The sequence below is a fragment of the Procambarus clarkii genome, chromosome 23, assembly GCF_040958095.1.
Source record: "Procambarus clarkii isolate CNS0578487 chromosome 23, FALCON_Pclarkii_2.0, whole genome shotgun sequence".
In the NCBI taxonomy this organism is placed as follows: domain Eukaryota; kingdom Metazoa; phylum Arthropoda; class Malacostraca; order Decapoda; family Cambaridae; genus Procambarus; species Procambarus clarkii.
Window position 1 is genome coordinate 19,265,870 of NC_091172.1, and position 25,237 is coordinate 19,291,106.

Consider the following 25,237-nt stretch of genomic DNA (forward strand, 5'->3'; position numbering starts at 1 on the left):
AACATATTTTCCATCGTCCCGAAATGGGAAAGGCATGAAGAGATAGGCTGAGCACCCACTAGAGACGTAACAGGCAGGCAGGACACCCATCCAAATCTTGACGGGCAGGTTAAGCAACCACCTGTGAACCGACAAGTCCGCCCTGAGCTCCCCAAATTCCGTAACTTACCCGTGGAGGTGGACGAGATAATGGTCTTTCTGTTGTATCCGAGGACCCGGAATTGTGGCAAGGATACGTCGGACTCGATAACCACCGATCGATCCCCGGCGTGCCACGATAGACGGATGTGGTCCATACTGTATCCAACTGTGGGTAGAGGAGAGAGTGATGAGTCAGGATGAGTGAGGCATGAGGCGGCAACAGTCAAATTATTCATAGGAGTAACACACAGATCGTTTTGCAACTGCAATGCCACATCACCCCTTCCACCTCACTCAAATGTAGATATAAAATCGGAGATGCGTAAGTTCTATTCAGTTGTGTATTTGTGAACTAAAGTCTTTGAAAATGTAATAAGTTTTACGAAACGCGCTCGTGTCGCGTCAGACTAGAAATAAAAATGAATTTTGGAGAATTGATTTTTGATTTACCTCCAACAGTGAAACGAAATGTACGAAAGATTGAGAAAATTCATGTTAGAATTATTAATCTTATTTTTTCGGTCATATTTAATAATATATGTCTACAGGAAAGACTGCTACCAAAATATACTAATATATATATATATATATATATATATATATATATATATATATATATATATATATATATATATATATATATGTATATATATGTATATATTAGCTGGGATGGGCTTGGCTAGGTGCGTGATAATCTAGGCTGGGATAGGTGAGGTTAAGCTGGCGCTTGGATTGGTTTGACAGGTTTTAACATATAAATAAATTAATTGACGAACCATCTTCTGTTCGAAAATGATCTTAACTCGGCCCAAGTCAGCTAACTCAGAGTTTAAAGGCTGGCAGATGAAGAAGGATGTTCGTTAACTGGTGACTTGGTTAACTGAACCATGGATTAGTTGATTGGGGTTCAGTGACCTAACAGGGAATTAGACAAGCTAACTGGGGTAGCCGGACATAAATCCTAGATATTACGACCAATATGAGGCAACTAATTATCTCATAGGTATCAGGATAGGCCTAAGCTAATTGTGGAATACTTAAATATAACAGTATGATACATAATTACCTAATTAAATCGAAAGTTTACTAAATAAGGTATATCTTATTGAAAATATGTTACAAATTATATCACAAGGAAGTAAAGACAAACCAAAGATAAATAACAAAGAAGTACTTTTTTTGTTATAAAAGATGAACAAAAGGTAATCTTTCATAATCCGCAGTGTCAAATACCTGGTTCAAGAACAGAGTTGCTTCTCATGTGATATAATATGAAATAATCACTGAATGAGTAACTAAGGTATAGGTTATAACCCAGAGTTAATTAAGGCATACCTGCTCTATTCATCCCAGCATCTTTAGTCTATTCAGCGCTTACATTCTTAGTTAAAGTCCTGAGGGCCTTTAAAACCCTGATTACAAACCTCTGCTGCCTCTTGGCCATACCCACTTTTGGGACGGGCTTCAGGAGTCAATCTCGAGGAAAAATCCGGAGTTGGAGTCCCTAAGGCAGTTAATTCGTTGTTGACTTCCAACTTGTTCTGGCAGCTCCTGCGATGGCGCTGGAACCAAGCGTATTGACGTTTGCCTTTCCATTGGACAATTTCAGAAACTTGGAGAGGGTAGTAGACGACCTGCTGTATGGGTAACAGCTTCTCCATATTGACCTACCCTAGCTTTGCACCCTGGAGAGGACACTTAGGCCTCAATAACCCGAGCGTAACTCCATAATCCCACGAGACTACAGGATGTCTAATACTACTTCTACATTCTCTAATGCGGGGAAAGGAATGGTGCCCAACCACTTGGACGGTCGGGAATTGAACGCCGACCTGCTGAGACCGTCGCTCTACCGTCCAGACCAAATGGTCGAGGGAGAGAACTAATGGAGAGACTTAGGATAATTCAATATCTCTCATACATGAGGTTGAAAAGAATATACATCATTTTTATTTTTTACTTAAACGTATAGACTGAGCCCTCCCCAACCCATTAAAACAATTGAGTAATTTATATTAACATTATATTCTATATAAAATAATGTACGTAAATAATGTCTATAATAATCATAATTACCATTATCGTCAAGTGGTAGTACTAGTATTATTTTATTAAGAAACTATTACTGGATAAATCTTAGTGTGAGAGAGAGAGAGGGAGAGAGAGAGAGAGAGAGAGAGAGAGAGAGAGAGAGAGAGAGAGAGAGAGAGAGAGAGAGAGAGAGAGAGAGAGAGAGAGAGAGAGAGAGAGAGAGAGAGAGAGAGAGAGAGAGAGAGAGAGAGAGAGAGAGAGAGAGAGAGAGAGAGAGAGAGAGAGAGAGAGCACGCAAAGATCAACAGACGAATCATTAACGAAGCTCTGTTTGACTGTGTGTGGTAGAAGGGAGCATCGCATTAAGTAACTAAACAGACCTGTGGGGTGAAGCTGGTGTGTGTGAGAGAGGGTGACAACACATCTTCATGGTCCCTGTGTACCAGGAGCGACCACTTCCCCCCTCTCCCCCCCCCCCCTCACACACAAAGCACATGTGCCGAGCTTTATCATACATTCCACCCATACCATCCCATTTTCCCCCCTTTCCCATAACTTCGGCACAACCTCATCCCTCAGGTCCACACTACCCCTTTCCACCTGACATTCATCCCTCCCCCCCCCCCCCAATAACCATGACGGCATTACCATTGCGCCGTGAAGAAATTTTTCCTCTTTTTTTTCCCCACCATTGAGGAATTTATTGTTCTTATGATAAATACTCTTCCTTGTTGTTCCTCTTGGGAGATTTTTTGGCCTCTTATCTCTTCCTTTGTGGGTTATTCATGCCCGTGCCGTTTCCTGGGTGGCCTAATCTTCATCAATCAAGCAATCATCTCTTCCTGTCACGATTTTTTCTCCCCATGTCGTTCTTCTACCCATTTCATGACGATAATTTTGGTGGTCAATTTTTGTTCCTAAACTGGAATTTTTTATGGATATTGTATTCCTCTCCTGTTGGGATTTTTTTTTCATCTCTTGTTGCGAACTTTTTCTTCTGCTTCTGTGGTATTTTTTTTTTGGTTCATAATGGCAGTTTTTTCTTTCCCTGCGGCGATTTCTTTTATGTCTAAAAAGCGTTAATTTTTTTCTATTTCCGTTTGCATTTACATTTTTCAATCTCCTTTGTTCTCTGTTTATTCACAAATTCTTTTCTAGTTTATTAAGGGATCATCTTTTGTTTGCAGTGGTTGATTACAGATGGGTCTGGGAGATTATCAAGGGACGGAAGGAAGGAAGGAAGGAAGGAAGGAAGGAAGGAAGGAAGGAAGGAAGGAAGGAAGGAAGGAAGGAAGGAAGGAAGGAAGGGAGGGAAGAAGGAACGGAGGGAAGAAGGAAGGGAGGGAGGGAGGAAAGTGGAAGAGAGACATGAACACATGGACCTCAAGCCGACTCCAGCGAACTCTTGGAAATTCGGCCAATGACAGGGATGAGGTTCAGACCTCGACACGCCTTCTTGATGGTTCGTTTAGTTGACAGTGTGTCTACCGTGATGCTTGGTAGTTATTATGAGTGAACACAGGAGAGCAGGTAACACGTGGAATGCATTAGGCAGTGATGTGGTGGAGGCTGACTCCACACTCAGTTTCACATGTACATATGATAGAGCCCAGTAAACTCAGGAATCTGTACACCAGTTGATACACACTCGCACTACATAAACGATCTACCAGGAGATCGTCTACATCAACGATCTACCAGAAGTAATACAGAATTATATGATGAACATGTTTGCGGATGATGCTAAGATATTGGGGAAGATAGGAGACGCAGACGATTGTAATGACCTTCAAATTTATCTAGATAATGAATGAAATGTCGATCCAAATGCCTGGTGCGACAAGTGGTAAATGGAATTCAATGTGAATAAATGCCTGTTATGAAATGTGGAATCGGAGAAAATTGACATCAAACAAGTTACAAATTTTGTGGAAAGGAATTACAGAACTCTAATAAAGAACGAGACCAAGGGATGGTTGTGGATAGTAAGTTGTGTGTACAGGAACACATAAAGAACATTGTGAGAGGAGCGTATGCGTCGCTTTCAAACTTCAGACTTGCTTTCAATTATATGGATGGTGAAATACTAAAGAAACTGTTCAGGACTTTTGTGAGACGAAAATTGGAATATGCAGCAGTTGTATGGTGCCCAAATCTCAAGGAGCACATAAATAAACTGGAAAAGGTGCTACGGTATGCTACAAAATGGTTCCCGGAACTGAAAACCAAGAGTTATGAGGATCGAGAGACTAGAGGCGTTAAACATGCCACAACTAGAAGATAGAAGAAAAAGAAGAGATATGATTACCACTAATAAAATACTAACATGACTCGACCATATTGACACAGAAGAATTCCTGAAACTAGCAAGTTCACGAACAAGAGGACACATTCAAGCTAAGGAAACAAAGTTTCATTTTGCAAACAGAATGGTAAACGGTTGGAACAAACTAAGTGAGAAGGTGGTGGAGGCCAAAACCGTCAGTAGTTTCTAAGCGTTATACGACAAAGAGTACTGGGAAGACGGGACAGCACGAGTGTAGCTCTCATCCTGTAACTACACTTAGGTAATCACACATGGAGTCGGGGGTCTAATAACTAATAGCTCCATCCTGCAGACACAAATTGTAAATACACACAACTAATAACTTGCTATCCCTTCAGTGGTTGTCTTTGTCTACCTGTGCTATCCTTCCCCCCTTCCCTTCCTCCCCCTTCCACCCCCCTGCCGCCCCCCCATCACCCGCTTGACTCACGCATTGATTACCGCCATTGCTCACAATACGTGTTGCACCGACCATTGCTGGCAACACTCTCACCTTCTTTTTTTGTGTGCAATACCCGAACATTGTTGATAAGAGCCATCATTGTTAGTAACACTGTGACGTTGGTGACGATACCGGGATGTTGCATGATGCACGTGTTTTTGCTTTGCAGTTCCCTGGATGTTGCAAGACAAACATGATGGGGCTTGCAATACCCTGGGTGTTGCCAGGCGTGGCTTGCGACTTTCTAATCTGTACTTGCAAGATCTGGTGGGCTGGAACTTTGATGAGATTTCAATTTGATGTTCTCATGTTCTCAGTGTCTTTGTCAATGTTATATGGTCTTGGACTTTGTTTGTCTTGGACAATGTTATATTATCTTGGACTTTATGTGGACTTGGACTTAATGACGATTACAATCGTCATCCATTGGAAAATGTCTTTGTCATTGTTATATGTCTTTGTCATTGTTATATGTCTTTGTCATTGTTATATGTCTTTGTCATTGTTTTATGTCTTTGTTAGTATTGCATTTGTCATAGTCAAGGACAAAGTCTTTGTCAATGTCATTCGTTTTTGTCATTGTCATATGTCCTTGTCACGGTTATATGTCTTTGTTACTGTTATGTCTTTGTCGTTGTTATGTCTTTGTCATTGTTATGTCTTTGTCATTGTTATGTCTTTGTCATTGTTATGTCTTTGTCACTGGACTTAATTGTCGTTTTCAGTGACCGATCTCTCCCCTTAATGTCATTGTCGTTGTCCTCATGTGTCAATGTTTTTGTCATTGACAATGTCAGCATCAACATCTTTGTGTTTGTCAGTGTCAATTTTCTTGCCTGTATCATTGTTCGTATACTTTTCAATGTCATTGTTACGGCTAATGTCATCATTTTGGTATTGTTTCTAAGTATAAGTGACACTGCTTCTGTCACTGACAGTGGCAGGGTGACAGTTTTTTTATTATTAATTTTTTCTACCACAGACGTGGCCACACATTTATAATGCTAACCAGCATATATACATTTTCTTGTGTCCTCCATGGACAGGGTTAGAGATCAGTTAAACATATAGTTCAGGGATTTATTGAACACTCAACCACAGAAGGTGATTCGGTACTTTTAAAATGCTAAGCTAACCTATATACGTAAATACATAGATACACAGATTTACGTATGCCCTACATAAAGTGTTCGATGTGTCATTAATGTGCATTTACAAAAGTGAAATGCAATTCTGATCTGCTTCCATATGTACTTTATACACATACATATACATACACACACATATATACGTACATATACATGCATATATACACACACATGCATTCACATACATTTGTCTCTTTTACTCTGACAGGGTGAGGGTGACAGTGACAGGGTGACAAGGTCAGTGTTCCAGTCTCACTGTTTTGGTCAATATAGGTCACAGTCTCATCAACACTGCAGCTAATCCACACTACCGCACACCTACGATACATTTCATCGATACTACAGCTTATCCATACAGCACTAAACCATAATGTCTATATATCCCTTGGAAGGTAAGCCACCTGGACCATCGGGGATCGAACTCGGATACTACAAGCAGCAACGGTCTCTCTCTCTCTACCTACCCGGCTTTTTCATCGAGTTTATGTGTTGCTTCTTTCATTCGTTCCGTTACTTTCAGCACAAGTCGTATCCGGAGGGAAATACCATTGCCTTTGGAACGTGAAGGGTGTGGTACAGAGTACTGAATCCTTTGTGTTGGTTGATAATAAGGGTTTAATACACCCTAAGGAGATTTAACTTACAATAACCCTGCTCCTCTCTCTCTCTCTGTCTCTCTTCTTCGCTCCATATCCTCTTTATGTTTTCGTCTTCATTAACTTTTTAAGCCATTATCATTCCCTTATCTTCATGATGATGCTGTCATGATGACCCGTAGCGTTTTTCTTTTAATTAAAGAGTCACACACTCTCTCGTTGGCATTGCTTAAGAGCGCAAGAAACTGGGTCAGTCGCTCCAATAATACCAAAGATTGGTCTCTTTGTTTGCTTCACATGGCTGTGGTGGGGGAAGGGCGATGGGGGAGGGGAAAGGCAGAGGAGTGGGGGAGGAGGTGGGGATGGGGCAGGGGGCAAAGGGGTGAGGGTGGGAGAGTGGTAGCTTCGGAAAGATGTGCTCACCTAGTTTTGCTTGTGGGGGTTGAGCTCTGGCTCTCTAGGCCTGCCTCTCAACTGTCAATCAATCAACTCATTTTTTTCGCACACACACACATCGCCAGGAAGCAACTCGGAGCATCTGTCTAACTCACAGGAACCTATTTAATGCTAGGTGAACAGAGGCATCAGGGTGAAAGAAACTCTCCCTATTCGTTTCCAACACGGCAGGGGGATCGATCCCAAGATCCTAGGATTACAAATATCGAGCGCTGTCCACTCAGCCATCCAGGCCCCTCATGTATTTGTGTTTGTTAGCTAAACCACCCTTGCTCTCTACGCTTGCCAGTGAGCTGGCGTGTGTTTGCAAGGTTATTCACATGTATTTCTGAATATCATTTACTAAATACACTGAGACAGTCTCCTGAGACTGATGGATGCCTACTATATATATATATATATATATATATATATATATATATATATATATATATATATATATATATATATATATATATATATATATATATATATATATATATATATATATATATATATATATATATATATATATTGTAGGCATCCATCAGTCTCAGGAGACTATGGAGTTGCGATCTGGTTGTCAGTCTGAAGTGGCCTCTCTAGGCCGCAAAGCCAGGGTAAGTTGATACGGAGAAGCTGTTACCCTTGCAGCAAGTCCTCCTCTCTCCCCGGCGCCGAAAGTCTCCAATGGAAAGGCAAACGCCAATACGATTGGTTCCAGCGCTGTCGCAGGAACTGTCAGAAGGAGGCTGAAGGCAACAACGAACTGCCCTAGGGGCTCTAGCTCCGGAGGTTACCTCGAAGTTAGTAAAAGAAGGCAAAGGGACTCCAAATTCAGAGACCATCGTGGTCGGGGTCGGAGAAGAACGACCCCAGTCTCCTGAAGCAGAGCCAGGGCCGCATGAGCCCCATGAGGTGGACGTCCTGGCCTCACACCCTGAGGTTCCTTATTATTGTAATATTATTGTGACCTCAGGGTTTCTTATATTGTAATAATTATAATCATTATTAGAATAACAATGTAATTATTTAATAATTATTAATCTTCCTTCTGCTGGGTCATGAAGGAAGCCGGACTCTGGTGAAAGAGGGCTGTGACGATCTCTGTCTGGAACCCATAGGTGTGGGACCGGGACGTCCACCTCCTGGGGCTCGTGCGGCCCCCAGGCTCTGCTTCAGGAGGCTGGGGTCGTCTTGCTTCTGCTGTTGTGGTTCTTCTAATATTAGAATCTTGAATAATTACTTTATCAATAAGTCATCTTGATGGTCTTCAACACCCTGGTGGCATGCGTTTGTATCCTGATGTTGAGTGGTTGTATATATATGTTCAGGGGTCCATGATATTCCTTGATCGCCAGGTCATACGGTGGACGGTGTTTTGCAGCTACTTGTAGTTTTTGCGGCAGTTTTTTTTTTAATAAGATACGTAGTAATACTGGAGGGTATTCGCGATGCGGCTTTGTGTAAGTGTAGCTGTATGATCGTGCCACAGGTTATGGACTATTATATCAGTTTGCCTGGGGGCGGTTTGTGCTTTGTTCATTCTCTCATCTGTGTGAATTCTGATTTCTTTCCTATTTGTTGGAAATAACCAACAGTTTTATACATCTTTGTATTTTATGCAACCTTTGTATTAACCACAAGTAGTTACTAAAATCACTAACTTGTAGATTTGATCATTATCATGATTTATTTAGACATATTGCCAGATTCTTCCTAGTCAGAGTGACGACGTGAGGAACGAGAGGCAGTAACATGAATTCTCTCCACATTTAATTGGATTTATGACAAGAGTCCAGTTTATCATTTCCTTTATTAAAAATAGTTACTTACTAATAAGTTTAATTTCGTAGTATACTACTAATTACTGGAACTCTCTTATTTAGTTGATATCAAACATTCTAGAGGAAATTACTTTGATGTAAATGATTTTACTTTAATTTTCTCGATTGGCTGCACAACTTTGATAAGCCAATTTATGTTACGAGAAATTCTATTTTATCACAGAAGAATTTAATGTGATATTAATACTCGTCACTACCTCTTCCTTTCTTAGTCAATTGCGATATATACATATACATTTACGCTCGAGATGTCTATCGAGAGCCGCGCATGCGCAATAAGGAAGAGGAGGAAGACGGGAGAGCGTCACTAGACACGAGAGAGCGAGAGAGCACGACGCGGACGCCATTGACAGCGTGTAGCTGTCAATGGCGTGTAGCCGTCATAGCTACGTTTTGATCCCACTTATTTCGCTCCCACGACCAGTAGAGCGGTGCCACGTTATCTGGCACAATAGCCATGTCCCCGTCTAGCATATGAGCAATTCCAAAGTCAACGCCTTTCAAGCAGCAGCTGGAGGACGAAGAATTGCTCAAGTCTTCACATCAACGGACCCGCGGCTCGGCAGCTAAGTTTATCTTTTTGATATTATGTGGCCACAATTAACATTTAGGCTAGTTGTCGTTAGGCCGTAGAACAAACAAATAAATCCCGTACGTGTCTTAAGTAATTTTACAATCTGAATAGATGATTATTTTTATTATTTCTCAATTAGAAGAAATTTACAGTTCTTGAATATAAATTGCACAGATATTAGCTGAAATTTCCTACAGTTATCCTCATGATTTAGGATTTATTTGTAGTTACTTATTATGTAGATTTCTACAATGTAATTGCCTTTCAGTACCAAGGCGACGCCAACCGAGGTGCTAGGCTTCCCACCGTTCCGTGCAACAATTTGCCCTATGCAACACGTCGTCGGTTGAGCATAGCAATTGATTACACCTCACTAGATTTACAGCTAAGCTGTCCCTTTTTTATCTGTAGCAATAACTCTGTAATTACAGTAGTGATCTCCCAAGGAGATCAATTACACTAACCCATTGATTTACTGATACTGTTCAACATTTCAGTAGTATATTGAGGAGCATAGTAGTATATTGAGGAGCATTTACCTCCAATTAATATATATTCAACCTTATTTACTTTCATATTTCACTTACTCTGGTGAAGAACCCGCACCAGAATAATGCTAGGGATGTATTATTCTTTTAGCATGTAACCCCCCAATTTTGTGTAAGTTAATTTGACTCCATTTATATCAGAAATACAGTTTCACTAAGATTCATAGGACACTAGTTCTTGGGATCAGTTTTTTCCATTGCCTTATTTTGTTTTCCACTTTTTCTCAAAAAGTGGTGGTCCTTCATAGCTATCGAAGTATATATTTAATTATTAGTTATTGGAGTCAGGTTTTCTCCCACACTATTAGTTTTGAGCCCCGGTACCGTGTCTACGTTCTTATGTTGGCACAGATGGTTGCCAAGGATAATGGCTCTCAGGGGTTTTCTGTTTGCAATATATATTATTTGCAACGTTTGTTTGTTGGCGCCTATTTTCCATTGCTTTTCAAACTTGTTGAAGAATTATATTTCCACCGTGTTTTTTTTTCCGGAAGAAGAGGGGGGGGGGACAGTAACGTATTTGACGGTCGTGGGTGGCAGATTATTTTAGTTACGTTGTCTGCATATGTCATATATTCTCCATGTTAAACTGTGTATAAGTTAACAAAAGTGGGTGATAGGCACTTTCTCTGTGGCACTCCACTTTTCTGATCGATTCCGTCGTCCAAGAAGCTATCCCAATGTGAAGCCCGAGCTGATCAATTGCCTATGAAGCTGAAAAGTATGACAGTGGGGAATGAGTGGAGGTCAGTAGGAGGATGAGGGTAGGATTGAGGTGAATAGGATTTGGGCGCAGGTAAATCAAGTGAGGAATCGAGATAAATAGAGGGGGTGAACCGCATAGCGGAGGGATAGATAGGGTTGAGGTGGAAATCATGGGGAAAGAAAGAGCGAGGAGGGGGGTGAGAGAAGGGCAAAGGGCAGGAATTAAGTGATAAAGATGTTAAGAAACAGGGATCGGAAGCGGAAGACAGCAGAAATTTACAAAAAAGCAATGACTGTATCTCTTTCTCGGTACATACGCCTGTAATCTCCGGTCATTCGAGCAACGTCTGTGCAGGAATCATGTGGCCGATGAATGATGCTGGTTTTCCATTTTCAGGGTGAAACATTGTTGAGAGGGTAACTTTGCCTTTGAAGTAACATATACGCTTAGAAAATTAGAGAGCGAAAGAGTTAACAAGAGAAAACATAGGCAGTGATAACTTCTGCGTGACAATGCACCTGGTACAGGCATTCGGATGAATGGCGCCAAAAGCTAGTGGACATTTTTCAGGTCGAAGTTTGACTCCTCAATAAACGTGACGAGACCCGTGCTAAACCAACCAAGAAAGAAAGCCAAGAAAGTAACAATCATAAAGCGAATCTCATATCTTCTTGACAGCAGTGGTTGCTGAACCTCATATAAAGTACAAATTGGTTTCTAACGTGTGTCCACCGCTCGCCTCTATGGCATCTCATATCCAGCTTCCAGATAAGGTAAAGGACCGTTGAAGAAGACTGATCAGCTCTAGTTTTAACCTGTTTTGGTTGTACTAATCAGTAATTCGGATTAAGGCAACTGATAACAGGTTCCTACTGTTATGTATAAGGCTAATGTTCACAAGTTTTCCCACCAGGTCGAACTTTGAGGACAACCTGAAGTGGCTAACCGCTACGCAAGTTGTTCAGCCATCAATAGCTTTATGCCAGATGGGCCATTCGGAAGGAAAACTCCCATCAGCGACCATTTATTTCTTGGCTAACCCACACTTGGAACATGTTCTCTCAGTAAGTGGTTGCTTGTAACACAAAAACAAAAATCAACCGACTATATTAAGGGTCCGGTACACAGTTGGCTTCGTCTTTTTCCTGTTACAAACATAATTGTAAGAAATATACTTCCTTTTACGAGAATAATTTATACATCATGAATACCTGATACAAATATAATTAAACATTAGTCTCGAGGTGAGGCTTCATATGAGCTGATGTACGATGTCTTAGACATGATGATCCCTATACTTAGTTTAAAAAAATAAGAGAAGCAGAGAGAGGGAGGGATGTATGTAGGAAGGATGGGAGGGAGGGATGTATAGAATTGGGTAGAGAAGAATGTAGAGAAGGAGGGAGGAAGGGAAGAGGTAAGTCGAACAATAATTTTTAGGACATATATTAGTTTCTGTAAAAATAAAAGGCAGCCTTCAGCTACTTTGAGGCAGACTTCAGCGCCTTACAGTCTTCACTGACACCAGTTTTTTCAAAACAACATTCAGCTTCCTTTAGTAAACCTTCAACTTCCTCAAGGCAGCCTTCAGCCTCCAAAGAACATCCTTCAGCTCTGAGAGCAGTCCATTTTTCTCCTACACCTTTTTCTCTTGTTAACTCAAACACCTCAAGAAATAATTTACATCAAGACCTCTGAGATGGTCTGGACTTCCCTCACCTCTACCGGCTTTACACATCTGGAAGACCCATAAGACCCATCAAGACAATACAGCTAAAGTCTATTACTTACAACTTTCAATTTCGATGATGCAGAGCTGTCGGTCCATTGGAAAATACTGGAGGTTCATCGGGCAGGAGGCAGTGATGGTCAGTCTGTAGGGAAGAGGGTAGGCGACCGGGGGTGTTGTGGAGGCGGCCACGGTATGGAAACAGCAGTGGGCCACGACGACGACCCATGGGAACGCCATTGACGAAGGATTAAAAAAAAGGAGAGAAACATACCTAGGGATCAGTACATGAGAGATCATCAACATTGCTAACCTTCAGTGTCAGGGCATATCTGTGGTCTGACGTATTTTCTCAAGTTGCTGATGGCATTTTTTCGTTATGATGTCTGGTTAGATATTTGTGATGATGAATTGTTTTACCATTCTCGGTACACAAAGGCCTGGAGGAGGTCGAAATTATATGGTTCAGTATTGTTAAGGATTCAGTAACCATTTATAGTTAAATCGTTCGACGTTAAAAACTTATCGTTACTGTACTCTGCACTAGTATATTGATATAAAACACAGAAGTTACAGAAGGAAATGACCTCGGGTTCCTTCCAGGAAGAATGAAGGTGATGGACATGTGTGTCCAAGGAGCAAGAAAAAGAGAAGGAGGGACGCTACTTCCTTCCTCCAATATACCAGTTTAGGATCGATTAGAAATTTTAAGATAATAACATTCATGAACGGGTCAAAAGTAAGTTTAATATAATACGTCTTCATATGTAAGTTTAATAAAATACGGCTTAAAATGTACGTTTAATAAAAAACATCTTCAAATATAAGTTTAATCAAATACGTCTTCAATTGTAAGTTTAACAAAATACATCTTCAAATGTGTTTAATAAAATACGTCTTCAAATGTAAGTATAATTTAAATTTGGTTCGAAGAAAATTGAAAATATAATTTTGACGTAATTATTTAACATGTATTTGTCCACAAATATGGCATTTTAACTTCTGATATACAAGAATACATTGAAACAATACAATTATAATAAAATAGGGTCATAAAAGTAAGACATTGAGATAAAATAGAGAATATTGAAAATTAGTTCAACAGTACCTGCAGGCTGGCCTCCTTATATCATATATATGTACATAAAACAAAAACAAAACAAAAAAACGAGATCAATGGAGCCCAAGAGGAAAGTGGAATAATCGGACGTTGATTGCTAACATAAAACACGTCAAAAAATCAAAATAAAACACCGTATTAGAAAAACAAAAAAACTCATAGGCCACCAGTACGCGTTTTCTAAAATATAAACCAAAAAAACTTACCTGGTTGAAAATGTTTAGGAAAATGACGAAGGATCAAGACTCTAGTGCTCATATAAATTTCTTATAACTGCTTCCGTACACTCCCTTCTAGGTGGATATATATATTTAGTTGTTTGAGATCGATTAATTCTGTGTATTCCAAGCCTAGCATTACTGATGAATAATGCTTATTGACTAGTATTGACTACTAGTCTTCACTGCGCTAGCTTTGTGAAAACCCAATTGAAAATGTCCTGCTCTATTAATTATGTTTGATATTGTATTATTGAAACTCGCTGCAGTCTCCAGTAATATATCTGCCTTCAGACCTATCTTAGGCTATTTCATGTTCTATTATATCAGGGATGGAGACATTAATTGTTATTTCTACAACAGGCAGATGTCATGGTGACTGTGATGGGAGAGTACAGAGGCAGAGGATACATTACCTGAAGGAGGGAACTGCGTGGCTGACCATCACTTATCAACTACCATTCTGCCCTCTACAGTTCGCCCAGACGATACCAAAGAAAACGGTTGTGGCTGTCACCAAATATGGGGCCCTAATTTGATATTGACTAACTCAAAGCTTTCCTCTTCCGTTAATTTTCTTTGGTTAAACGCCAAATAGAAAAAAGTATATATATATATTTATATTTATATATTCTTTTAACTGAAAGTCAAATATGTCGAGCGTGCAATGCCACAACGACGACTGGAAAAAACAGAGATAATTGGGGAGCCAGGGTGTGCATGCTAGTTACCCTGCGTCACCGCCTCCGTTCATGCTCGACTTTGCGTTCAACCGCAATACCCAAAAGCACCTTAATTTTGACTGGTGTTTGACTATACATGAAGGCCAATGTGCCCTCACTTGAATATGTTTGTATCAAGAATGAGTCAATGAACGAGGGGAGAGCAGAGTAATCATCAGGGAGGAACTGATCTTACACGGTTGGATAGGTCGCCCCTGGGAGCTGAGCTATGGAGGCAAGTTCGCGCCGCAAAGCACCTGTTTCCTAGTTTACAGTTGCCACTCATGACGTACACAAACTATTCATAACAGTGTTGAGAGTAAACAGCAGGAGCGTTGTGTCACGCTTTGAGATCAGCTGATGAAGGATATGTGTGTGTGTTTCTGTGGCTTCATCACGCGAGGTTAATGCAACCTTGAGCGTGTTATACCCAGTAATCCCACGTACCGACCTGTAAGTATGGGAGCAGTTGTAATTCCGTGGCAGGTCTAGTGAAAAAGAGTGTGTGATATGGATACAATAAAAATCCACCACGGCACCACCTAACAATACTCCGGAGGTGCTGCCCAGGGACGCTCTATACCTGCCTCGCCTCCGTCTGACCGTGGTTGGGGTGGAGGTTGTTGGTGTGGAGGTTGTTGGTGTGGAGGTGGCGGAGCTGTGCGTAACCCTGGCTCATCCCTGTCTCACCTGATACTCCGCAACACTTTGCCCTGGTTGGTGATTCTGAGCATCTCATTAGAGGTGGTGGCCGTGTGAAAATAGGACTTCTTCTCATTGGCAAAAAAGGTGTCTGGAACCCAAATTTTCTGCAGATACTCCGAGCCCACTGTGAGTTCGTCCAAACCCCCACGATCGGGGAAGGACAGCCGAGGGTCGGTCCAGTGTTGGCGAAAATAAAAGTCGAGAGTAAAGTCCTGAAGATCGGAGAAAACAAAAGGCAAGTGTCAGCTGAAGATCTCAACAAGCAGGGATTTTTTTTTAAGCTGAGTTAATGACCTGATTTTATATATATATATTCTTTTTTTTCTCTTTTCTTTTTCTTTTAGCAAGTTGGATGGTAACTGTTGGTCAGAAAGTAGAGATGAGTCGACATTGGTCAGTAATATGGAGGCAAACATCCACGCGCTTCTTCAGACACACTGTGAGAGAGGCACAGGAAGAGGAATGATTACAGACGAATGAAAGTTAAAGAAGAATATCTAGAACTGAAGGAAGGGGATGGAAGACATCTTCAGATTATAGATTGGACATTCAAGAGTTAAATAACAAGAGTTAAATAACAGAGTGGTTGGTGAGTTGGTGAAATTATTCTTGGTGTACGGTGCTTAAAAATATAAATTATATATGTAATAAATTAAAAAATACACACATTTCAGCGACCACAGATCATTTGACTGGCTGGGACGAGGAATCACAGGCTCATTACATAAGTATTTAGATTGAAAATAATTGCTTGGATTAAATATCCGTGTTCTCTGATTTCGGAAAAAAATGCTGTGTTCCACCACAGTGAAGATGTTTGAGCTGGGGAGTGGTACTTCCACTCTTTCGTTCCTGATCTCAGCCAGCACCGAGTCTCATTGACTGCGGTATCTCTGTGGTCCTCAAGTTTTGCAGCAATATAAAGTGTGTTGAGCGTGTGGTGAGAGACAGATAGACAAATAACTCGTTGAAGACCAAAGGCTTAAGAGATTTAAAAAAATATATTTATATATGAAAGAGAAATAAGTTAAAAGACAAGAGGGAGTACAATCCATCCTCGGTGAAAAAAATAAAAATAAAAATATCATTCCAATCAGACAGAAGGGTGGGAAATAATGTGGCATGTCCAGAATTATTGATGGGAGCCACGTCCGTCTGAAAATGTGAAAATATGCACATTATGATAGAAGTAAACTCCTGGAAACATCTTATCGCTCTGAGGACGACCTCCAGCTCTTGTGTATTAGAGGTTCAGGGTTAGAAGGGTGGCTCAATGATTTTTAAGGGTAACTCTTCCTTTTTTTTCTAGTACTGAGGATATATTTTTTTTTAGAGGGTTGGGGAAGCGGTGGCGACTTTCAGTACAGAGAAAAAAACTGAAGGCGATGATTATCGGTCAAGAAGATTGTATGGGATGGGTAGATTTGTAGCAGTCAGATGTCTTCATTCTGTATACTTTGTATATGTGACTAGTTCAGAGTGTGGCTACTCTACCAGGATTTGAGTAATGTATGTTTCTGCATTATCTGGAGCAGCAAACTGTGGAAGTCCTCTGATGATCAAGTTGATCACACGCTGATGGAAGGAATGGGAGAAACTGAATGCTACAAATGAGCTTGTAATTCGAGTGATTCTTAAAGGGATATTTAACATTGCATGTAATTTGTAGGGAAATTATCAATACGGATGAAGGCATGTACCGTGTATTTTTGGGGTGAATTCATTATTTCTTATAGTCTTCAATTCTATTTAAGTCTTTATAGTATGGTGAACACACCCTCAACTGCTTCACACTAGGTACCGTTAGGTTGTAAACACTTGAGAATTTATAGCAAAAAAGGGGAGAACCTAGATTAATGATAGATTATTGTACGACTTTGACTCGAGTCATATAGAAATAAAATATATTTTTTATTTTATCTAATGGAATAGGGATTTGAACTAGACCTGAGAATGAGGTTTAGATGTTCAAATGTCTTTCTTGTTGATGATGAGCGCTCGGATACCTACCAAATAATCTACTCAAATCATAGGAGAACAGAAGAGGAACTAAGAGATAAGCGAATGATACTTTTTTTCGTTTGTGTGCGTAATAGGCAATTGTATTTTAATCAGCATATTTATGATAAAGGACAGAGCATCAGGACGCAAACCTTTGTGGAGAGTGAGCCAAGTACCTCATCAGCACGCTTCGCTGTTGTATGGCGCACTGCAGCACTACACGCCATCCGGGGAGGTAACAGAGTGAGGTCCGGCCCTACTTGTCCTCCCGGACAGGCACGGTGTGGGGCCGATATAACACGCACCAAGGGGGAACACACTGGGAAAGCCACCATTCTACAGGGACTGGCTGGCTAAGGAAGCGTTGGGATGGTGGGTCACAGCCTGGGACTAAGGGTGGTGGCGGGAGCTAAATTCGTGGCTAGGGTAGCGTTATAGAACGTAAATATTGAACGGGAAATAAGTCAACTGGGACGACCCAGGGAAAGCGATGGTGGTATACTTTATTTCACGGCGTACCTGTTCGTGTGGGAGCAGGGCGGGTCGCCTCCTCGACGACTGGGGTACGTACTGGGTAACGGAGAGGGGTCATATCAGCGTCTACGGGTCTTGGGGTTAATAAAAAGGGGAAAGGGGGGGAAAAAAGAGTGCACTGCTGTGAAGGTTACCAAAGCCAAGCAACATTTATTCCAAAAGAGACAGATACAGAGGAAGGTTTGGTTCATTCAGAAGAAAGTTGAAAAAGGTGAAGAGAGCTCTGACAGACTGATCATGTCAAGCTAAATACAGTTACTCAAGAGGAAAGCAATTATTACGTGGCAAGGAAGACTTTGAGTGCTACACCGAAGCTTACTGGTACAGTAGTAGTAGGACTCAATGTTATGTGTGGTGGGCCGGCCACGACCACCCGGGCGAGGCGACAGCAGCCACACATTATCACCACAACAAGGCGCGGGTAGGAGCACTATAGAACTCAGACAGGCTAAAGAAGACCTCGGGAAGCTGCTGAACAAGTCCACGGGCTCTGATTCTAGGCAGGCCTGGAAGCCCAACAGTTACCATGGTGGGACTGAAAGGTCCGGGAGGTCAAAACAGGAAATATGACTTCGATAAACCTTGCATGAATTCTGTTTGGCGATTGTGTTAAGCATAAGGGGGAGGGGGACTCAGTCAATTGCGGGAGAGTGAGAGGGATACGAAAGGAGTTCAGGAAACTGAAACACGCATGTTCTGCGTCCGAGTGTTGGTGAGCCCGTCAGTGTAGAGAGGATAGGAGAATGGTAATTGGTATTTTGTATCTGCAAGGATTGATAGGATTAAAGGAGGATCACAAGGGTGTCGGGGGAAGGCAGTAATAACAGCCCAAAAGCAGATATGAACTCTGACTGGCACATCACACCAAGGAAATCGGAAGGGAAAGGTAGTGGAAGGAGCGGTGTTCCCCTAATTTCAATGCTCAGAACAGAACCTTTCAACCGTAAGCTCTCGCCGGTCTCGAGCTAGTTCCTGGGCCTTGCTCCTTCTCCTCCTCCTCCTACTCCTTCTCCTCCTCCTCCTCCTTCTCCTACTTTTCCTCCTCCTCCTTCTTCCTCTTCTGTCTGAGCATGGAGTGCACACGGGGAAAACGACGCACTGTGTAATTACCTTATACTCCTCAACACATTGCCTTGGGATGAGATGCGCAAGAGCTCATTTGGCGTGGTGGCAGTGTGGTAGTACGCCCGCTTTTCATTAGGAAAGAAGGTATCGGGCACCCAAATTTTTCCAGTGTAGTCTGTGCTGACTTGGATTTCGTTCAAACCTTTATAAGCACTGAAATCTAACCGTGGGTCTGTCCAATATTGCCGAAAATAGAAATCCATTGTGAAATCCTGAAGAGTAAAAAGAGAAAAAAGGTATAATGAAATTGGTATTACATTACTGCTTTTTTTTTTATATAGGAGATGATTTGTACCTTAAATCTAATGAGATCAAGTTGTCTTATAAGCCGTGTCAACAAATGTGAATGGCCTTTATTTTGTATTTTTTGGTGAAGCTATAAGAGAGGAACCGGGGAGACGAGCGAGGCAGCCAGCGGCATGGCTCAGGACTATACTGAGGTCAGCTGTGAAGATCATAAGGATTCAGTCCCAGTAACTGTAATATTTTGACATAAATCTGTTAAATTGGGGGGAAAAAGTCTGTAGAACCTCTCAAAGATGAGTTTTGTACTTTTTTTTTGAGGGGTGGGGGTTTGTATTTTTAACTTTTCTTCAAAATCAAAGCTTCCTCCTCTTGGGCTACAAGCTGTTGAGGTGATCACGAGCCAGAAGCGTCCAGGATAAGAGGGTCAAAATGAAGATGTTCCACTCCTAGCCCCATACCTGTTCGTCCTGCCACTGGCCACACCTTCAACGTGTCAACGTCTCATGGGACGCTTTTCAGGGTGGAGGCAGGGGGCTTGAGGGGTGGATGTGGGGTGTTAAGATGCAGAGTGGTGCGAGTGGAGAAGGGAACTAGCAGGGGGGGATACGGCTATTATTTATTTATCATAAATAGTGCTTGTAACCATGAGGACTAGCTCTTACTAGTTCTATAGGAACAATGAATTAATTAGATAATAATTTGGCAAATTCAAAATTAATTATTTTTAATGTCGATTTTTTTTTTAGTTTAGATTCAATGCGGACTAAAATTCCGACTTAGGGATAGGTGTGTTGTCGTCATTATGTGAATGTCGGGGAATAGGAGTGGTGTGGATTGTTTACTGTGATGGTGTGGTTGTGTACAAGGAGCACTGTGGCACAGTCGCCTCGGGGTTATTGTGGTGGCGATAGTGGTATAGTGGTTAACTGTGTGGAGAGGAGGCACTGAGATACACTTGCCTCATGGTTACTGTGCATGATTGTGGTGGTGGTAGTGGGGTGACTGTGTGCGTGGGGTGGAGGGAGGGGGGCTCTGTGGAACACTTGCCTCATGGTTACTGAGTGTAGTGGGGGGTAGCCATGCGGCACCCATCTCATCTGCCAGACGATCTATGGAGGTTACTGAAGCGATCTACACTATGACTGAGCAGCTGGGAAGAAGCTGCTCTTGCAGGAGAGGGCGAGGACTGGGTAAGTTGGACAGCAAAATAAGAACTGTGGCGGCTGTCGACGCCTGCAGGCAGCTCTTCGACAGCGAATCCAGTTCGACTATAACCCCCGGTGGGAGAATCTCGCAGGACATAAGGCTTAGAATTAGTAGACCTAAGTAAGTGAGTCGGCCCCGGGGGTTAAAAAATGTGATTCCAGAGTGGTTATGTTTACATCACTTTATCGTGGTTGAAGAACTTGGTGCCTAGAGGCCGCCTCGTGATGAAGGATACCAACGTGTCACCAAAGACAGTAACGACAGGCAGCGGGAAAGCGGAAGACACTCGCTTAATGGTAATGTCAAGATAGTAATAAACAAGTTGACGTTACTGGGGGAGGAGATAATAGCCAGGGGCCAGGATTTCCTGGCCACCAATGGTGAGAACTGCCTTACGAATGGGGGTTTACCTGCCAGGTGCCAACAAGCGCCAACAGCCACTCAAGGGGGGGGGGCTAGGGACGAGGAAGGAGCAGAGTAGTGCTGAGTGCTGTTCAAGGGAACTTGGCCATTAGCGTGCGTTTTTTTTAACAATGTCCTAGTTATTGAAAAGGAATTTTAGCATCCATTGCGCGATGACCAGATGACAGTCATCAGTGTGTGTGTACTATCATACTTGCCCTATTCTCATACCTCTCTCTTGTCCGGTAGGAATTATTCAAAGATTAGATTTCATTGTGAGAAACAAACATAGAAGTATATGTGAACAGATATATATATATATATATATATATATATATATATATATATATATATATATATATATATATATATAATATATATATATATTATAATATATATATATTACATATATATTATATATATATAAAAATATATATATATATATATATATATATATATATTTAATATATATATAAATATATAAATATATATATATAATATATTATAATATATATATATTATATATATTACATATATATATATATATATATATATATTATATATATATATATATATATATATATATATATATATATATATATATATATATATATATATATATATATATATATATATACCAGCATCTTCAGTGCCATAAGTAACTGAGATAAGAATGTATATTAATGGGAGCTACCGTGAGGAACAGTGGCTGGTGATGGGAGGAGCAAATAAATGGTTGGAATAAAAGGAAAATACTAACAGATGCAATAATAATACCTGTAATAATGGAGACGGTTATAGTGACTGGCGGACACTCAATACCCCCGACTGTATTGTTCAAACTAGTTTTAAGCTAATTGCAAGCACAGAATAAACCTTCTTATGAAGGGATTAGAACTGAACAGCTTACAGGCGGGAGACCTTCTAAGGTCTGTTCTTGCATCAACGTCTTCACTGCAATGTTTAATTAGGGAGGGAAGGAGAGGGGGTGGGGAATAATATCAGCTGCTCACCATTGTAAGGTGTGGCAAATAAACGTCTTTTCCAGATCCATTTTGTTTTTGTTTTTAATGGAAACGACAACAGTAAGGCAAAGAAAAATTAATCTCTTTCAGTAGAGATTTGTGATGCTTTATTTCTCTTGCTTAAGTTTGTATAAATATAGGTTCCTCGTATTGAGCGTGGCCTCTTGTTCACACGCCATGCGGGTCATGCCATGCAGAGAGTATTATACGCGGATCAATAGTCACTGAACACAGCTTCCCTGGGAGGGATCACAACTTCTCACTTCTCTCTCTGGCCTATTCTACATACATTCATTACATACTTTATACAGATGTGAATAAAATGTATATATATTTTGTTATTTTTGGTCTTTGTTTATATTTTGTTACACTTAATGAACTTTGATGTCATAAAAGCAATTTTAGACACCTGATTTTTTTTTTAAATTTGACACTAGATGCAAAAGATAATGAGCTTGATCTCTAAAACCCTAAAGGATAAATGCTTAAATCTACCTTACTTCTACGTGCAAAGCTTCCACATCAGACAAGCGTCGACGTCTAATACTTAGTAACAGTGAAATTATGTAGAAACAGAGAAACAACTAATCCATTCACGACGATGGCTGGCCAGAGTGATGTGACGTGTCGGATGTGGAAGCTTGTCGGAACCTTAAGACTACCAACGATACAGTTAAGGGCAGAGGGGGGGGGGAATAGCTGAGAAAAGGGACACAACATGAAACACAACAATGGACACCTTGGGAGGCTACAGGGGCGCGTCAAGTGGACCGCTAGAGGACTTGACGAGGGGACATGTTATGGGTTGGTAGGTACAGAGGGGGGGGGGGGAGAGGGACGAAAGTGAGGCAGCACAAAGATGGGTCAAACTCTCTTTGGTCGTGCACGACAGCGGTCAAAGGGTTTAGAGCCGTTGACCGAGTCTGGTAGGCATGCAACAGCGTGGAGAAGGGAGGGGGGGGGAGGAGTGGTTGATGGTTCGCAGGGCGGTGGGGGAGTGTGCAGGAGAAGAAGGACTGCGGTTGGGGAAAGTGGGGGATAACACACCATGCTACTGCTGTCTCTGATGAACTCAGGCAAGGGGGGGGGGCACGCATGAGGATGGAGAGAGAGAGAGAGAGAGAGGGGGGGGGGGGAGAAAGAAGGAGGAGGGTCACTTGCAACGGCAGTGCATTCTGACAGACAACAACATGCCCGAGCGATTGTTAAAAAAACTGGCAAACTACGGTGCACTCTAATGGGGGTTGAGGCAGGTGCGAACAACGCGTTGTGAAACACAAGCTGTCTGATTGGTCAACTGCTTGTGTATGAGAGGAGGTGTTAGATTCAACATCTTGATTTGGGAGACAGGCCGTCAAGAAGACTTTTTCTTTATCTTTTTTTATATATATAATTTTTTGGGTGGAAACGAAGTATATCAAGACTGATGAAAAATCTAAAACAGTACAAAGGAAGGTAAGGTCTAAATGCCATATCGTTAATATCTATTTGTCAATAATCTGTACCTTTGGGTCCCTCTAGTCATACCACTACTAGGATAAAGCATGCTAGAAGATTTTAAAAAGACAGTCGAAGAGAGCAAATAAAAACTATTAAGTCAAAAAACTCTAAAATGAAACCCAATAATATACATACATACATATATAAATATAAATATATATATATATATATATATATATATATATATATATATATATATATATATATATATATATATATATATATATATATATATATATATTTATTTATTTATTACTAGAAATTGATGTAAAAAGCCATTGAAAAGTAGTGTAGGAAGGGAGGCCGACCGAGCTGACTCTCATTATACATGTGGTGTGTTGGATGACGGTATGTCTGTGTTCATAATGGATGAGGTCTACGTGTGGCTGAGTGTGGTTGATGACGTCTAAGTGGTGGTAGATGACGTCTACGTGAGCTGCAATGATGGATGGCATCTACGTGGGATGGATGAGACGTGTTCACGCGTTAAGGACATAACACGTGCTTGATTGTCGTCTTGTTCTCCATCAGGCAGAACAGCTGACTGACAGACTGACTGACTGACTGACTGACTGACTGACAGCACCTACTGACAGGTCGTTCGTCCACGCAGAATCTTCTACGATTGACCAACACTTCCCAAACTTGTCCATCTTCTGTTCTCAAAGGAAGATCAGTTGTTATTACCATAATAAAAATAGTTTCATTTTTGCATTATACAAATAATTTTTGTTTAATATTCTTTTTCTTCAGACATTTTGTATTGGAAGCCAATTAACTGTAGGTGTTAAGACACTTCGACTATTTAGGATTTAACAATGCAGAGACGACTTTACATCATAAGATTTATTTACGCAAAGTGTGTTTAATACAATTTTCGCAGTGTAATAAAAGTTACGCAAATTATATAAGCAAATGTTTAAATTAAAAAGTAATGTAAAATCGCCTCTAATAGACAGTAACACAATATTATTTAAGACATAATGAATAGTTGGATCAAAAAATAGAGGTAATGAATTAAAAGTTTGGATGATAAATTATCTACACTTCTAAGAACTATTTAGCAAAGTGTGTGCATAAATGAGTTAATTTTTAAAGAGATTTCCATATGCAAATATTTCCTTATGTAGCAATGAATATTCAGTGGCTGGCCGCAGGTAATTTTTGAGGGTTTATACACAGAACAGATTCATTTATTCGTTGATATGAACACCGTATGACAGACTCGCATGTTATAACCTACAGCAATGCAAAACGTTCAAGTCCCCAGCCTGATCAAATCAAGGAGTCAGTATGTACTGAGTTGGCCATCTGAGACATGTCCAGGGATCTTTTGATGTGTCTAGGGCCATCTTGACATGTCTAAGACCTTGATAAGTCTAGGACCATCTAAGGCTCATTTAGAGACCTGTTGATACGTCATAGGCCATCCTGAGACCTCCTGGGGTCACCTTGACACGTCAAGGGGGAAGCTGAGTCACAATTTAAGGTCATCTTGACAGGTCTAAGGCCATCGTGACATGTCTAGGGACATCGTGACACGTCTAGGGCCATCGTGACACGTGAATGGCAATCCTGACAAGTCTAGGATAACATCTTGAAACGTCTAGGACCATCTGAGATACATCTAGGGGGGCATCTTGACATATCTAGGGCCATCTGAGAGGTGTCTAGGGCCATCTACGACATGGCTTGGGATATACCACTACTACGCTGCTCAACACAAGCGCTCAAATACACTCCTGGTTCTTGGTGGAAGAGGATGCCAACCAACACGAGCGGAGGGAGGGGGTGCAACTGGTGGTGATCGTCAAGTCTGGCGATACATTAATGAAGGTTTAGCTTTATTCCCTAAAATAAGCAGGGGTCGATCGACCGACACAAGGACATAATCAGCAAAGACAGCAGTT

The 25,237-nt window shown here is 41.1% G+C and overlaps 1 protein-coding gene across 1 annotated transcript in view; it reads right to left on the minus strand.

The window, feature by feature from the left end:
• LOC123748125 (gamma-aminobutyric acid receptor subunit beta) overlaps positions 1–25,237 on the minus strand; it is a gene marked incomplete in the record, with an annotated part of 337,780 nt that overhangs the window by 79,600 nt on the left and 232,943 nt on the right. Inside the window, 3 exon segments of the mRNA XM_069329940.1 lie at positions 170–307; positions 12,586–12,668; positions 15,274–15,500. Coding sequence (XP_069186041.1) covers positions 170–307; positions 12,586–12,668; positions 15,274–15,500 — 448 coding nt within the window.